We start from the raw sequence: 19,513 nt of genomic DNA, 5'->3' as shown, positions 1-19,513 counted from the left end.
GAATGTAGACTCATATATCTTCTTTCCATAAAATTTTCAGAATTTTTGGTTTTACCAATAAGTACAGTTTATTCTTTAAAATCACCAATATTCTGCTGTCTGACAGTTGTGACCCTTCTCCACTAAAAATTAATTATCTCCTCATACAGAATTCGAATGATGTTCCTGTTTGTTTCTATTGAAAATAGTCTCATTCATGATTCTAAATATATAAATTTAAGCCCATAATTATTTTTATCCAATTTTTTATGATTTTACAAAGTCAGAACAGGGGAACCCGAAATTATTCTGACCTTGTCTCACAAAATTCATCATATCTCATGATTTACAATTCCATTGCTTACATAATTTTTCTATAAGAAACTAGACTTAATAATATTTAATTTCATATTTTATTCATTCTATAATTATATTTCTACAATTTTTGATGATTTTTAAAGTTAGACTATTGCTGCTGTCCAAAACTGTTTTAGTGCAAGATATTAATTACCATGTTATAACACCCTTATTTTCTTTTTCTACACCATTTCTCATCACTTTCTCTTATTTTCTCTTCACTAACATATCAAGAATATAGGACCTTATGTAATAAAACTCTACTATTACATTATTTCCATGCTTTGTCAATAATAACAAACTTAAAAACATATTGAAATCTTGATGTACTTACCTTGTTCTATTCATACTAATCTTTAACTTGATTTTCTCTCTCCTCCAGCATCTATTTCTTAAATCCAACTTGATATTCTAACTCCTCATGGTCTCCTTAACATTTTTCTCTCTTAGTAGCTATGGAAATTCTTTTGATTTTCTAGGTGAAAATGGTAAATTTTTTGTGGAAGGACCAAATTGTAAAGAAAGAAAACTTCTTTTCTTCTTCCTCTCTCTCATGTTGGTTTGCATGGGAAAGAAAAAATGATGATTCTTCATCTTTCTTTCCTTATATATACTAAATAAAATAATAATAAAATAATAAAATATCATTTAAAAATCAATTTAAAGTATTAATAAACTAATATTTATTTATTTAATTTATCTAAAATATCTCCAACATCATCATTGTCTCTAGATTTCTCTCTCTTCTAATTGACCATTTTGCCCTTAGTTATCTTTTAAAATTCCATTCTTGAGTTATCACTTAATTTGGTAAAATTGCAATTTAGTCCCTCATAATTCTTCACCTATTCAATTTGGTCCTAATTCATCAATTTTCCTTGGTTTCTAGATCATTCCACCCTTAAAATATTTGCACTATTAGTCTTTCAAATTTTCATATTTACTTTTTAATCCCTCAAATTTTGAGTATTTACTCTTAGACTACAAAACTTTTCTCACTTTTACAATTTAGTCCTTTCTTAAATTAGTATATCATAATATACTTCCCAGTGACATAACTCAATTTTTCCTCTTCTTGTCACTTTATTTCCTTATTTTACTATATTAAGGATAATATCTTACTATAGAAATTTTCCAGGTGTTACAAAACCATTTTTAAAACAATTAATTCAAGACAAAATCGAATCTTATGTATGACATAACATCACATACAACCAATGTGCTCTTAAACACCTTAAATAACACTTTACCATCATGTAATCAAACATACAAAACTTAACTTATCAAATTCACCTATATGCATATTTTACCAAATATGCTAGAATTAATCATCAATATGCCCACATGATTTCTATCATTCAACCATTTAAGTACACACCAAACATGTTATAGCCCTATTAATACACATCAAAACACGTTCATCACAAGCCATTCCAATGGCTAGTTTTAAACCAAATATTTACATCCCATTATTGGCTAATTAACCTATTCATGCCATTATAACCATAATTAATTTACCATATGTACCAAGATGGGCCGATGGATAGTGTGAGTGATCTCCACCGATGCTTCTAATCCAACGAGCTTCTAAATTAGTATAGAACAAAGGAAAATAAAATAGAGTAAGCATGAAATGCTTAGTAAGTTCGTATAACATGGTAAATAATTAATCATATATTTATGTCCAGAATAAACTTGCAAGGCACTATCAATCAAATTTATCATAAGCCCTAAACACATATCCTCATCATGTTAGCCAAGTAATCACATATGATAGTCCTTAATCATGAATGAACATAGTCATCAAGCATGATCCACATTCATGTAATAACCAATTCATGCATCATTATATCAAGTAATATCATTTCCATGTACTTTATGTACATACGGGTAATAATTCGTTTCTAAGTCATACTATCTCATATAAACATTAAGAAACATGTATGGACTCAATAATAACCAAATTCCTATATACATATATTTTTCCACATCATGAATTCAAATAACATATACAATTCATATCCCTATATTTCAAATATATTTTCATAATATTTCGTCTCAAGTTCAGTTTATTTCATATCGGGATTTTACTCATTAAATTAATTGAAATATCAATAAAAACCCGGGAAAATACACTTGAAGTGTATAATTTATAAACATAGATGAACATATTCATCAAACAAGTTTCATGTTTATATTTCACCATCTCATACTTCTGTATATCATGTATCATCATTTTCGTGAATTTCAGCAGATATATGTAATAATTCATTTCGTGTTCATATTTTCTCATGTCAGGATTTTGCCCATTGAATTTATTTGAAATATCGATGGATACACATGTAGTACACTTGAAGTGTACGAAACTATAATCCATCAATTCATATTCGGGGGTACCCATTAGGGCACATAATCAGGGAGCACACTCTCGAGCCACATATCAGGATGCTCAGATGAGCCATGTAACAGGACACTTATCCGGGCTAAATAGGAAACTCATAAGAGTTTTAATCAGGGAACTCATAGAGCTTAACAGGTAACTTCGAATAGTTAATATCAGGGAGCACCGAATAAGGTAACAGGGAGTTTAAGTGAGCCATATCAGGAAACTCATAAGAGCCTATATCAGGGCATTTACGTAGAGCTACGTTTGTCTCTACATTATATGCTGGATCACAATCGATCGAATCATGTAACAGGACGCTCGCAAAGAGCTACGGTAGTGTGCAATACATGTATAATCACTACCGATCAAGATGCTAGCAGGAACTATATAACAAGATGCTCAATAAGGCTTTTAACAGGTTGCTCGTCCGAGCTATAATGTCCGCAATATATGCTAGACTATAATCAGTACAGGAAATCTTGTATCCATCGAATTTCATTATTCAAATGGGATTTAACATTTTTCGGCATTATCCAACATGTAATTAATTTCATGTCAATAACATTTACATAATTCATACATATAATATTCAATTCAATCATTTATCGGGCTTTATTGGATATGTGATCATTTCATATATGAAATTATATAATTCACATAAACATACTCAATTCAAACATATACGAACTTACCTCGACAATTGTTCGTGTACGTAAAATCTATTAATCCAATATTTTTCTCTTTTCTTTGTTCTAACTCCGAATTTAGTCTATTTGGATCTATACGAGTAAATTTAACATCAATTTAATATAATTCATACTCAATTTAGTCCAATTCACATTTTAGGCAAAATTACCATTTTGCCCCTAAACTTTTAATTAATGACGCTTTCGTCCCTAGGCTCGGAAAATGAAATTCATGCAATCTAATCATTATTCCAAGCCTAGAAAAATTTTACAAGTAACATTTACAACCATATATTTCAAAAAATTCAGAATTTTTCCATAAATTTTACAACTTTACAATTTAGTCCCTAATTCACACTTTCATCAAAATTCACTTTACAAAAGTTGTTTATCTATCACCAACCTTTCATTTTCTACCATAAATTTCAAAATTTCAGCATATTCATCCATGGTAAAATTTCTATACTTTGATAACTTTTCAAATTAATCCCCAAAATAGCTAGATTAGGTTATCCCGATCTCAAAAATATAAAAATTACTAAAACTGGGATTTGAATACTTAACTAATTTGGCCAAATAAGTTTTCTCTTTCTTCCATTCTCCATGGATAGGGTTTCCATATTTATTTGGGAAAGGTGATGATAAAAATGATGATATTTTCTTTATTTTATTATTTATCATCTTTCCAATTTTGTCCTTTTCTTTATTTTATTTTTCATGGATGATTCATCATCCTTAACAACTAAGTATTTTTAATGTTCTATTTGTCATATAAGGACCTCAAATTTTGAATTCCATAGCTATTTAATCCCTTTAGCTATTAGAACTCAACTTTTGCACTTTGTGCAATTTGGTCCTTTATCAAATTAAACATGTAATCGGTAAAATTTCTTTACAAATTTTTTATATGACATTATTATCATATTGTAGATTATAAAATAATATTAAAATAAATTTTCTTTTTGGAATCGAATTTGCAGTCCCGAAACCACTGTTCCGATTTTACCGAAAACGGTTTGTTACAATATCACTTACTATACTTACTTTGTTAATTTCATTTAATTAATAATTAAATCACTTCTCACATTGTAATTTCCTAACTTAGGAATGCTTATTTACTTCTTTCTCTACACTTTTACATATTATTCAATTCAGTTTCATGTCCTACACATTTCATAATGGTTTCCACTTCCACTTATCATATCACATACATGTCAATTTCCTCATTCTAAATCTTATATTATTATTTCTTATTTAGCCCATTGTAGACTTAAGAGAACTCATAGGATATTGTAACAACCGGTACAGTGGTGTCGAAAAGTAGTGCTTCGGGTTTTATTTTAATGAATCGAGTCTGTAAATAATTAATAAAAAATATTTACGGAGTTATGCTATAAATGAATTGAATCGAGGATAAGTAATTCAATTTATTTGAGTATTTACTCTAATCCAAGGATTAAATTGTAAATTTAGATCGCTATAAATTTTAATTTGAAAATAGTTAAAGGGATTAAAATTGCTAATAGCCCAAAAATGTTGGATGACAATAAAAATGCCAAATTTGTGGCTAAAAAATGTAGTTGTTATGTGTTATTATTTATTATAAAAAAAATAAAGTTAAAATAGTTTAAGTGGAAGGAGAGAGAAGATGTCTTCCCTATCCTTCCACGCGAGAAAAAAAAAGAGTGAAAACAAATTGAATAGATTTGTTTAGGGTTTTCAAACTTTAACCCATAAATTGCAACTGATGATCCGGTTTCTTCAAAAACGAAGGAAAAAGCTAAAGTCACTGATGAATAGTTCAAAATTCCTTACTAGGTGTATTTTGAGATTTTGTATTCAGAGTTGTCAGCATCCAACTTACAAATCCTAGACTCAACAAAGTTCATATATTTTATTTTATTTCAAGTTAGTATGTACTTGTTTTTTAGTAAAGTCATTTGACAAGATATGTATTTGTAACATAAAAAAAAATTACCTTTTGGTTGTTATAATCAAAATATTATTTGTTAATGAAATGGTTTTAATGTGATATACTTAGTTTGCGGTATATTTCAGAATATCAAAGTGTTGAAAATTGATTTGAGAGATGATTTGAATATGGATATATTGTAAAATCTAAATTTTGCAGGGTTTTACGTAAAATAAGCAGAAATGCTGCCGAAATTTTTAAAAAATAATTTTACCACTATACTACCATTTCAATAAAGTGAAACAGTAAAATAGGTTGTTTTAGCATTTGAATGTGGCATTTTATATTCAGATCATCTCACTGAGTCGGATATAAGGTGTCACAGATATGCGGAACATTAACAATATCACATTGAAGTGTGCAATCTCAGTATCACATCAAAGTGCTCGTCATATCTCAGTAGTTCTCATTTGTCTACATGGGCTTCAATTACAGTCATTTTACTTCTTTTACTCAAAATAAATGAAACGATTCAAATTTTTGCACTTTTTACAATTAAATCCTTGGCAAAAAATATTTCAATATACTTGCAACTTCGCTACAATTCCACTTTTCTTTCATTCTCATAAACATCATTTTTTTTTTCACATTCCACTTCACTACATATATTCTTTCACATATCATCGTTGTTTTTAATTTTCTTCTTTGTTTAATTTTTTTTTTTGGCATACTTCAGAATTTAGTCCTACCTTTATTGTAGCTATATATATATACATGTTATTTTCTTTAATTCACTTTGAACATTTTATCTTCCTACATTGCTAGGCTTCTACTCATACTTTCATATTAACTTATTATAATTTAATTTCACTCTTCTTTTAATTGAGTCCTCTCTTCTCATCATCTCATGCCCTATTTATTTATGAATTTTATTTCTTCATCATCTTCTCAAATTCAAACTCTATTTTTTTTACTTGTCTATATTTCATACCTATTGTCATGAATCAAACTAAGATTATTATCTAGTCAAGAATGATTTAAAGCTCTTTTCACTATCTTTTCAAATTTTAGCTATTTCATTATTTTATACTCCATTTTCTAATACATCTTGTTTTTTTCTAAAATCATTCACGGCCCTAATTGAATTTATGAAAGAATAATTTATGAGTTAAAGGAGCTCATTAAAACATGATATCAATCAAAGGTAACAAAGTTTATAAAATTAACACAGTTATTAAAGTTTTACAAATAAGCTCATTGGAGGACTTGCACTTTCTAAAGTAGTTTACCCACTTTATTTATATTTCATATTTATTTTTAAATTGTGCCAATTAATTTAATTCTTCCTAAACTTTTAGTCAAGATTCCAAAATCACATCAATTAAAAATTATTCACTTATTATTTAATCAATTCGTTTCAAACATTCTCACATATATTGATCAATTCATCACTTATAACAATTTCGTAACATTTCAAATTCATCGACTATTTTTTTCCTCCTTTCCATTCCTCATCCTTTATGTATATATTTAGAATCTTTGGCTTTTAGTATGACATACTTATATGTAAAATTAACTATAATTTCACTATTTACTTATGTGTTCATATAAAAGTTATCCACTTATGTTATAGTTACTAAATTATTTATATATGGAGCTAAAACATTCGAAATTAAGATTCGTTTGATGTTTTTGAAAGTAGAGTCAAATATATTTTTATCATAAAATTTTTAGAATTTCTATTTTAGCCAATCAGTACAGTAAAATCTTCAAAATTTCCCCTATTCTGTTGCTTGATAGCTTCAACATTTCTTTACTAAAAATTAATTATCGGCATGGGGTTCAGATGATGTTTCCGTTTGATTATATTGGAAATAGACTAATTACGAATTTAAATATATAAATTTCATCCCCTAACAATTTTTTTACATTTTTTTATGATTTTCCAAAATTAAAACAGGAGAACCCGAATTCATTCTGACCTTGTCCTACAAAAATTAATATATCTCAAAATATAAAATTTCATTGCTTACATCGCTTCTTCCATACAAAACTAGACTTGACAAGATTTAATTTCATATTTTATTCACCCTCAACTCATTTCCAGTTATTTTTGGTGAATTTTCAAATTAGAGTCACTACTGTTGTCCAAAACTATTTTTAGTAAATTTCTCTACTTTTTTCCCCATGGTTCTTTACATTACTTTCATTTAATCATATATACTCATTATACCTCTGACTTATATTCAATTTAATCACTCGCATTTATGTGTAGACAACATACTCATTTCTTAATCTTAATGCTTTTTACAACACACATCATATTCTCTCTACTTGAAAGCTAGTATTTTAAGTTTCTACATGTCATGCTTCATTTCATACTTTTTATTCACACTATATTTAGTTCAATTTATTGAATACAAGTATGGTTTGTATGAAAACTTACCTCTTTTGACAAGAATGCCTTCTCTTATGCTTTTCTTCCATTTATTTCTCAACCTCATCACTATTCTTTTATGCTCATATAATTTTCTTCAATTTCATCTACTAATTTCTTGCTTCTCAATTATGAAACATACTCTCTAGAGTCCCTACTTCATCTTTCTTCTTTGTTAACAATGAAAATTTTCAAGAATTTTAGGTGAAATAGTAGGATTTCATGATAAATGACTAAGAAATCAAAATTTCTATCTTCCTCATTCTTCCTCCTTTTGTATCAATATTTTTATAATTAAATTATTAACAAATATCTAATTAAATTATATTAATATAATATATTATTTAAAAATCATAAAATATCACTAACATAATCATTACATTTTAGAATTATTTCTCTTACTAATTGACCATTTTACCCTTTATGATCTTTCAAAATTTCATCCTTAAATCATCACTTAAATTGGTAAAAATATGATTTAGTCCCTCATATTTCTTCCACTTATTCAATTTGGTCCTTATTAATCCAATTTTTCTTATTTTCTAAATCCTTCCACCCTTAAGATATTTTTAGTATTGAACCTTCAACTTTTCCATATTTATACTTTAACCCCTCGCATGTTAAATATTTACACAAGCCACATAACTTTTCATGTTTTTATGATTTAGTCCCTAACTCAAATTAATATTTCACAACATAATTCTTATTTCATTTTTCTCTAACATCCCTTATCCATTACTTTCTTTATATTTTATTTCACTAAAATATATCTTAATTATTTTCGACTAAGAGGTTTTTGACATGTAATAGCACCATTTTGATCACTGAGTTGTTAATTGCTATTAACAATGTAATAGTAATTTGACATGTAATATCACCATTTCGAATGAAAATTTTAAGTTAAATTGCACAACTAGCCCCTACACTTTTTTTTTAGTAATTGAATTTTTTCTTTACTTTTACTTTTCCCTTTTAATTCTCCTTCTATTCTTCTTCCATTCTTTTTCTCCCCTCTCCCTTTCATTACAATAAATAGATCATCTAGTTGCTTATAAACTTCAACGGCAACCTTTGGACATGCATGACAAAAAGAGTTGCAGTAATTTGTGCAAAGAAATAGCTTGTATGGCTCTCCTAAAAACCGTTTGCAATTTTGTTGCATCATTTGTATCACTTTCAACTTTGTAATCATAATCCAGTAAGATTTATCTATTGCATGTTCATTTTAGGAGGTTGTCAAGAGGATCAACTCCTTTAAAAGAAGTTTTCAAAATGTTGTTCGTCGGTTAACTGATTCAAACTCCCAACAATAGAAGGCATTTTCTAATGTTGTTTAAACTAGACGACCGGTTGGACCGATTGGACTAAAAACTAACCGGAATATCGATTCGAAGAGTAGCTTTGAATCAATTAAATAAAAAATTGATACAAACCGATTGAACCAACTAAAAGATTAGTTGAATTAACTAAAACCCATTAAACTGAGTTTTTAAATTTTTAATAATTTTTTAGTCTGTTCAATGGTCTAACTGATCCGACCACCAGTCTAGTTAAATCTTAGTATTATCCCATGTTAAAGTTTTCTCCTTAACCTCTATAAAGAGTTAAATATAATTTACAAAATGGGACACCTTAATTGATAATATATGTAAAACTCGAAAAAAATATCAATCCAAAGTTTATAAATAATAATAGAGATACCTAAGCACCTCCCAACTCAAACCAAAAGTTTTATGATACCATTTACGTACCCCAACGTCAACTTCTAAAGTCGTAGTTCAAAAAGTGGTCACGTTTGAATCACCCAAGACCACTATTAATAGGTAGCCACTCATAGGGGCTACAAAGGTAAGCCCTTATGAAATACCACCTTTAGTATACCTACGTAATTCCCCATCTTTTGTAATGAGTCCTAAAAGGCAACCTTTGATTCACCAATCCAAGTCAACGATACTCTAAACCACCAAGACATACATGCATCTGGCTAAAAATCTATACATATAAATTTGAGCTTATTGATTATATTTTTAAGTACTAAAATACCGTCGTAATAATGATGTTTAAGAAGGATATTTTGGTTCGAAGATTAAAGATAGTTTTAAGAAAGGAATGTGCTTTAATAATTAGTAAAATACCCCATACTAAAATACAAGATCAATTTCCTTTTTTCTGTCAAAAAAAAAAAACAAAAGATCAATTTCCTTTTGTACAAATAAATAAATAAATAAAATTGTTTAATAGAACCTTTATTTACAATTAAAATAAAATTGTAGGCGCCAAAAACATTCCCATCGACTATCATCTCTATGAATTAAGGGAAAAATTCCCTGCGCACAAATGAAGGCTAATCACCGACTTCAACAAATCACCCCGGACACGGATGAAAATAACGTTGCAATTTACCACTTCCTATTCCAAGTCAAAATGAAAGAAATGAAATACTGAAGAAATATGATAAATATATACACCTCCTCCAGAAAATATAATTGTATATCATTAAGCAAGAATTCTGAAAAAAAATAAAATTCCCTATTTGATGATATCAGTGACGATGGCTATGACTTTCTTGTTTGCTTATCTGTGTAAGTTGTTTTTCTATGGCTGATTTGGTTTTTAACGAAATTCTACATTCTTGTTGGGCGGTGGGGGAAGGGAATAGTAGAGGCACAAACTACAACACTCATTTTCACCTAGTACATATTCATTCATAATTCAACCTATTACATACACTTCATTTAGTTGGGTATCTATCCTACTCATCAAGGCTTTAAGAGTTTTGCAGAATTTGAAGCCATCCAGGAAATGATCACGTCCACAAGTATGTCTACGTCCTTTGAAATTTCTGCACGAACAACCGGCGAGTCTACACCGAATGTATTGCTGACTTCTTTGGCAACAGTCTCCCATGGTGTTCCCACACTCAGATTCGCCAAAAACTCACTTCCACGATTTACTGCATCTGCCATTGCAGGTGGAACATCTGGTAGAGCCTGCAACATACATGTATTAGGAAAACTGTTTGCCATCGCAAAAGAGAAGAAATTACAAGCCAGATTGCTTGCTGGAATCATTCTTAGTTCCTTAAGATGATCAAAAGTACATCATATGTTTCTGCAAAAGATAGCTTCTGAAAGTAATTTGTAAAAATCATACTTGTTGTAAAGGAAGCCCATGATCTCCTGGCAACAATCGAATGGACATGTCTAGCATTGAGCTGATGGCTGACTCTGAACTTAACACCTGAGCCAAGTTTGGAGTTTCATCGATTGTGTCATCCTTGAACTTTATTAGAAGATTTCTTGAAATGCCATAGTAGGACTTTATCTGATAATATGTAAAGAATCCAAAAGCAAAAGTAAGAAAACTAGATTAAGATTGTTAAAGAAAATTAGGACTACCTTAATAAGTATAGTAACTTATCTTAGAAGATGTGATATCTTAGAAGGTTTGATTTTGTAATCTTAAAGGATTGAGTCAATCCCTTAAGAATCTCAATTGCAGATAGGCTAAACCATCGGTATAACTTAATTTGTACTGTTGATTTTCAGGGAGCTCAACCATAAATAAAAATATTTGCTCTCATTTGTAATCACTCAGTTGTAACCCTTTATAATAATTGAATACTATTGAGAGCATTTACTCAAACACTTTGTGTGCATTGCTTCCTTGTGGCATTTTTCTGTTCTTTTGTTGCTCTTTTGTTTGGAGTTGCTTCCGCTTATTTTCGATGCCTTAAGAGAATTCTATCGAGAATTCTAAATTTTCAAAAGTTAGGCTGAATTAGGCGGATTTTAACTCAAAAATTCACCTAAAACTGCACAGATCGTAAGACTAAAATTTTAGCCCCGTGACACTAGGTGTTTTTTATTCCCCGTCCCAGCATGGCATAAATCTCAGATGTTTTCCTTGCATTGTTCTAACAAAGTTTGAACCAGTTTAAATAGTGACTATCATTCTTTCTTTTTTGTGCTTATAACATTTACTTAAAAGGAATTGGGTGGACCGATTTCAGAATGGTCCACAAATAGAGGCTTTTGACAAGTTCCCATTAAGGGGACACATCAATTAGACAAATGCTAAACTGTAATCTATCTAGATATGGATCAAAACTATCTACCATGACATCCAATCACCAGCCAAGTAAGCAAGTATATAATATAGATCTTATAAACAATGAACAAACAAGAATGCCTAATGCAACAACCTAGGAACAATAGAGTTAGAGATTTTACATACAAGTTGTCGAGTTTCTTCTGGTTTTGGAGTAAAATCTTCTCTTCCCTTAACTAAGTCCATGTACAAGGGAGGAAGTTGCTCAACTAACGGAAGAACCTGTTTCATAATGGGAGGACTAAGGCTCTCTAGCTGCTTTAGTGTCATCTCAGCCTGCAAGTAGCTTGTGTAAAAAGGGATAAGCCATTCAATTCAAAACCACATAATGAAAAAACTCATGTTCGAGAAAAAAAAATTTGACGCATTGCCTCTAGATGGAAGATATAATTTAGAAATTAAAAGAAGCATAAGGCTCAAATTTCACACAATAATATCATTCCTCTTCGAAAGCAGACATAAGAACAAAAAGAACTTTTGAGATGAACTCCAAGTGTCAAACTATCATCTACGTAAATAATTGTGAACTTCAAAATTACTAAAAGTGAACAATGTAAATACTCTTTAATTTTTAAAACTGACAAAATTATCCTATTTAAATATGTAATTTTACTAATTTATTTAAACTTAAATTAACAAATATTTAAAAATAGAGTTCACATGATATAAATTTATGTTAAAATTAATAAATTTAACTACTGAGTCTTTCATAATTTATTTAAATTTATCTAAATAAATAAGTACTTTTATTAATTTATTTAAATTTAGCTGAACTAAGCATAAGTAAAGTTCATTACTTTAATTAAAATATAGTACGTTAAGTTACAATCAAATCATTAAATTCTAAACTTTCAAATTGATTTTTAATAAAATTTGTTACAAAAAGTTTCAAATATTTAATAATTTATGGATAAAATTATTGTAAATGAATACATAATAATTATATAACAATTTAAAATTTTAAATAAGCCCTAATATAAATGATAAGAAAATTTTACAAGTTTACACACATTCTATTATTAAACATTTATGTTTCAAAATATGATAACTTAGCAGGAAAATTCATAATTAAGTCGACATAGCATGTTTTAAAAATCCTATTAAAATAAAATTATTAATAAATGTTATATAAGATAATATTAAATGATTGAAAACATCAATAAATTTAAATCTTAATTAGAATTGTAAAACATTACACAAGTTATAACAAAATATAAATTGTCTTACTTAGAAATATCCATTTTTTTCCTAAAATAATATTATACCTATACTTTTAAGTTTTAAAACTATTTCAACATACATCTTGGTTAATGATTTGAACGTGTTAACTAATTCTAAATTAAAGCTTTTAAATTAATTAAATATTAATAAATAATAAACATATTATAAATTTACATTGTCATATTAGTAATATTGTAATAACAAGGGACTACATAATAGTTAGGAATTCAAAACAACGTAGTAAATTATGGCAGATAAGACTAATTACAAACATCATCATTAAAAGTTAAAATTTGCATAAGCTATTAATAATTTTTATACATTTATAAATATCATTATACATCAATTTATATCAATATTAAAATTTAACTCAAAAATATAATATCATTAAATTGAATGTTTCTAAGATTACAAGCCTTTTAAAGTAAAATTATTGGATCATTTTCTTATAAAATATAGTAGCAAATATTAGTAGTAAATTATTATTAAATTAGTAGCATATGATTGATAACAAGGAAACTAAATTTCATTCAAAGCGATTTAATTTGACCATCCAACTAATAAAATAATCAATTTAATCAACAAAGTTAGGAAAATTGAAAATTTTAATTGCCCAATCGCTAATCACTAATAATTGGATGAGATGACAATGTAAGAATATTGTTACGATATTTAATAATGCAACATAACATTATGAATTCTTTAGCAATATGGTTTTTGTAAAAAATACAATTTCAATCATTAATTTTTTTTTTAAAAAAAAATCTCTTTAGGTCTAAACTTTAAAAAGGTCATAATTTGATAACCAATATTTGTAAAATAATTAATACTTTGTTTTTGACTTATAAAATTTTCATATTTCCATTATAATTTTGATGTACTAATATGGTTCAAAATAAATACTTAAATTTATTTGATAAAATTGATGTTAAATAATTTAAAATAAATTTAAATAGTTTCTATAAATGGATTTATAAATTAAAATTTTAAATTTAAAATATAATTACAATAACTAAAAGTTAAAATATAATTTTAATTTCGAAAACTAAAATAATGAATCTTTATTTTATAATTTTATAATTTTTGAATGTTTAAGTATTATTCCAACATATTTTAGAATAAAAATAATAAAATAACTTATTATAATTGAATATTGAAATGCTGGTAGTTAAATTATTATAAAATTCATGTTGATAATGAATCATTGATAATGAAAACAAATATTAATAAAATATTTTCATAAACATAAAAATCTGTAACCAAATTATGAAATTTCAAAATTTAGTAACTAAAATAAATATTCTAAAGAGTTAAGCAGTCGAAATTATAATTTATCTTCTTCTAAATTTTAAAAATATTAATAGTGTGGACACTGCCATGCAATATGCAGAAAGATGTGATAATACCATTAATCATCTAAGATGTGTAATGGTACTATCACATTATGAGTCGTTAGTCTCTAACAGCCACATGACCAGAATGTTTATCTTTAATGTTAGTACCCAAATTAATAATTTTAATGGTTGAAAGACCAAGTCCAAACCTCTCAAGTAATTGAATAATTATCTCGTCAATTTACTAATAACATACGGTAAACTTCATAATTAAAAGTAATATAAAATAATAATATACGCTAAATAACTTAATAATTATAAAAAAAATTATATTTTTGTGTTAATATTATCTAGTTGGCACTAGCGACCACAAATTGCCTTGTATTTTCTATACATCTTAATCACACAACTACATATAAGAAGTCATTTTCTTGATATTTCTCTTGTCATCCAAACAAAGATAATGAATCTCATTTTCTGTCCCTCATTTCTTTCCATTAAATTTTCATTGATACTTTCCTTCCCTTAAAATTTTCATGAACCAAACAAAGCCTTAAAATTACAGGGAAACCACCCCCCAACGAGGGTATCAATATGATTTCCTAAGTCCACAATTACTCCTAATCTCATGTGAGACTTAAATACCAAAATTGAAAATCGGTAACTAGATAAAAAACTGCAAGTTGAACCAAACCTGCGTTCTCAAGGTGAAATAAGAAAAACTGAAACCGAAGGCATCATGCTTGACAAGATTGCAAACTACTCTAACAGCGGCTATACTTCAGAAATAGAGAATTAATGTAAGGTTGAGAATGAGAGGAGTTGAAGACTCTTTTATTGCATCAAAACTCGAATACGAGTCATGTGAAAGAATAAACTATAACGGTAACAACTAGAGTAACCCGAGGAGGATACGGCAGTCCCAGATTTAAATAATATTTTACTCAAAGTCATGTAGAAAACAAATCCATGTATTTAAAAGGTCCTAATTCTCCCAATCATAATCAGGTCCAAAATGTATGGAAAAATATATTTCCCCCTAATCATATCAAATAATAAAGTTATAATGGTAACAATTAAAGTATTCCAAGGAGGATAGGGCGTTCCAGAATTAAATAATGTTTAGACAAAGTCACATGTAGTAACAAATCCAAGTATTTAACAGAATCTTAATTCTCCTTATCATAACCAGGGCTAAAATCTAAGGTCAAATATATTTTCTCCTAATCATATTGAACATTTGATATCAATCAAGAAGTTAAAAAGTAGTGATTATGATTAAATAAGCAAGTATAAGTTGTGTGCATTAGAAAACATTATTTGCATCTTTGCATGTAAAGCAGGAAAAAGCTAAGAGTTTTTGTTTTTACCCCCATGCGGATTGTGGGTGTTGATGCAATTTGTGATAGAAAGGGTCCAATGCTTTGGGCCATCGGCACAAGAACAGGTGAGAACAATGGGATAGCTACACTTGCTTCCTGTGAGATAATAAAATAATTCTTATTTCATAAAAGGAGTTACATGGCAGCTATAGTAGGACAATGTATAAGTTGTCAAATGCAGAATAAAAAAGAAAAACCAACATGAGATCTGCTGATCAGTTTCAACCTTAAGGGAAACAAGAACTATGCAAAGTGAAGGTGATCAATCTCACCTATTTGCTTCAGCTGAGATAGTAGAGACAGTAAAGAAAAAGGGGAAAATGAATCTTTTACTCGTATTTTACTAGGTCGTTTGACTTTTAACTTTTACTCCAAATCAGCTTCATATGCAAATTGTAAGGAGAAATCTTTTTGATAGACCACTTTGATTTGGGAATATGTTGACACTTCCATAATCACACATATCTAACCTTATCTTTTAGTAGCTTTAGACATGCATAATGAGAAGTTCAAATACCTTGTTGTTGAATGCCATTAATACATTGCCGCTCCTTTGCAAGCCATACCTTGAACCTGTACAATGAATTCATTAATCTCATAACCGCAAACAAAAGCAGGCACATCTTGGGATAAATAGCATGCAAGAAGATAATAGTAATACCAATCAAAAGGTGAATGACAGAACCCAAAGAATGGCCGATACCAAATGTAGGAAGATCATGCACCTGTGTGAGGAGCACAAAGTCACATTTTTAATTTCTTTCAAAAATGAACTTGGAAAAGGGTGGAGAAGGTATTCCAATTGGAAGAATATTTATTTGGAAGATTATAGTAACAACTTACTGTTTCTTGTAGAAACCGTAAACATCTATCAAATTTGAACTGGACTTCATCAGCAATGAAGAAGTAATCAAACCCGCTAGCATACGGTGTTGCAATCACCAAAACTCCCCTTGATTACAGAAAAGGTTAAACAGTGAATTCCCTTAATTCTCAGTAAGATAACCCAATTAGGCTCCAGCTTCAGTAAGATTAAATCGCAGTTTAGGTCAAAAGGCAGAACAAAGATAGCATGAACTATAAATGGGTGCTAAAATGAAGGTGTCAAAAAGATTTCAAAAAATATTACAAACAGTACAAGACATACATACATCAGCAATGTCAAATATTTGGGGCCCTGGTGGCAAGAGCAACATGTTTTAGGTATGACCACATTCCCTTCCCCAGTTATCAAAAAAAAAAAAAGTCAAATATTAGGTAAGCAGGCACTGTACTAATGAAAACAACTTACTTTTCAGAAAGGCGCTCCAGAAACAAACGATAGGTAAGCTGAGGAGCGGCTCCAACAAATATACCACCAATAAAATGAACGACTGACTTAGGTTTTGAGCCTTTCGGTTTAAGAATCCATGCTCCCTGGATGCATCAAAAGCAAGCAAAAGGGTGAGATGCTGAACATGAAGAAGTTAAAAAGAAGGCTATTTTCTCAAATGCATAAAAGAATTTGACAGCTTTAAGTGTTTCCTCGGTGTTCTATAATCAAGAAACCCAAATCAAAACTTAGAAAAGTAGAGCATAACAAATCGCGTATGCATAATTCGACAAAGTGCGTTGAAGAAAATGAAAACTAAAATCAAATAAAAACCTCGACTTGGCTCCAATCACTTGAACTACCCCAAGCACCTTGAGATTGCCTTACAGTGTCCGTGAGTAACCTGAAAAATACATCAAGAGAAGGAAAGTTAAGCCTCAAGGAACTGGAAGAACAGAAAAAGACATAATCATGTTTATACCTCTCAATATCGCGATAGAGCTGAAGAGAAGAGGACTGTGTCTGGCTGTTTCGATTGGAATCATCGTAGTTACAGAAGATTCTAGTAGTAAAACGAGGATGAATAGGAGATAGCAGAGGAGACTTGAGAGCAGATTCAGAGAAGCATCTAAGAAATCCAATTCTGTGGGAATGAAACTGAAACTGAAACTGAATTGGGGTTGGAGCCAAAACGCAATGAGCCATATCTTTGAGGATGTGTGTCGTCAGCTTTTCGCTGGAACGAGGGTATCGTTGGTATATTATTCTTTTCTTTTTTCTATTTTTAAATATCATTTTACTTGTGGTTTGTAAACAAAAAAATTATTTTAAAATTTACACATTTTATCTTATTTGGAACAAAATTAAATTTTAAATTAATTTTACAAAGTTTTTTAGTATTTTGCTCTCATTTTATGGTAGTCGATTTCAATACAATATTTTTATATGGATTGCTATTTTAAGTATTGCTCTTATTGGACTCCTTATATTAAGATATAAATTAAATAATAAATAATATTATGTGTTTTATCGAATTTCTACATGGGATTCGTTGAAATCTTTATAAGATAATATAATAATAAAATTGGATTAATTGAAATTTTTTTCATTAAGTGATAATAACTTTTATCTATTTATCATTTTTCACATTTTTATAAAAATTATCAAATATTTTTATTTGAATTATTAAAGGTATGTAAAAAAATTAATCAATTGAAAATATTAGGGTAACCAAGATTATTTTTGTTTTCAGAGGTCTGGAATTGGAGTAATTACCTCGGTAGTTATAAACACATCCAATTATCTTATGGATTTTCAAACAATTATACATTAATCGACTTTAAGAAATTATTTTTATACAAATTTAAGTTATAAAAATTATATTATAAGTATAATGTTTAGGATGATTATAACAAAAATTTTCTAAATTTGTATTATAAATATTAGAAAATTATATTATAAAAATAATTTATGTTCATTTTATAAAGTAATAACAAAAAATTACTTAAATCCTAAATGTAACACCTCTTACCCGAGTCGAACCTAAACCCGAGTAACAAATATCACATTTGAGTATTGAATCACTTTCATTCTAAACTCATTTTATAGATTTCATTTCACTTTATAAACTACTTTAATTTCCAATGATTCAATTACATTCCCACTATATTTGACCTTAAGATTCTTTCTTATTTATGATTTATGTTAATTTACTATTGTTCTTTCATTATTTTCTTCCTCCTCTCCATTCCACATTCAATGTGTATATACATATAAAAGAATAATTGACTTTAAATACATTATACATATGCAAAATTTAGTCAATAATTCAAACATTATATTCTCCTTCACAAATAAAACATGAATATGAAAATATTTCTAAGACTACCTTTCTTCTTAAATTATCATCTCCAAAATCAAACTATTCACACTAATATTTATTTTATGATTCTCATAATTTAACATAGTTATTTAATCTATAAAACTTAAAACTTAACCACTTAAAATAGTGCAGTCCATTGCGCAACAATCACATTTTTATTTATATTTTATTCGTCAGAATTGATAATCAAGTTCCACATTTGAAAATTTCAAAACAAGACATCCCGTCCTTAATATAAAAATTGTGAGCAAAATTTTAAATCAAACCAATTAATACAATTGTTTTCTTCAAATCTGATGCGATCTCGCTCCAATGAAGTGATTCGAGTCGCTTAGATGCCCGAGCGTAAAATGGAGAAGTTTTGTTCAATTCGGAGTTTAGTTGAATTTGGCTAAATGTAGGCTTAAACAAAAGGGGTTTCAAAGAGTGTTAAGATAGAACAAGTCTAGTTTCAGCTAGATAAGAAGTAAAGTAAGTTTTAAGGTGGATAGTTGGATGAAATTGGCTTAAAACCA

General features: G+C 28.5%; 1 protein-coding gene across 1 annotated transcript; it reads right to left on the bottom strand.

The window, feature by feature from the left end:
- Positions 1-10,229: 10,229 nt before the first annotated feature.
- Positions 10,230-17,894, bottom strand: LOC108476738 (uncharacterized). The gene is made up of 10 exons (XM_017779033.2): positions 17,598-17,894; positions 17,450-17,519; positions 17,096-17,220; positions 16,648-16,756; positions 16,466-16,529; positions 16,322-16,377; positions 15,793-15,900; positions 11,994-12,143; positions 10,911-11,081; positions 10,230-10,747 (listed from the first exon to the last, which is right to left on the bottom strand). The coding sequence occupies exons 1-10, from the start codon at positions 17,819-17,821 to the stop codon at positions 10,517-10,519; spliced, it is 1,308 nt and encodes a 435-aa protein (XP_017634522.1). The 5' UTR covers positions 17,822-17,894; the 3' UTR covers positions 10,230-10,516.
- Between the last annotated feature and the right edge of the window lie 1,619 nt (positions 17,895-19,513).

This window comes from Gossypium arboreum, chromosome 12 (assembly GCF_025698485.1).
Source record: "Gossypium arboreum isolate Shixiya-1 chromosome 12, ASM2569848v2, whole genome shotgun sequence".
In the NCBI taxonomy this organism is placed as follows: Eukaryota; Viridiplantae; Streptophyta; class Magnoliopsida; order Malvales; family Malvaceae; genus Gossypium; species Gossypium arboreum.
This window is presented reverse-complemented; position numbering and strand designations above follow the sequence as displayed.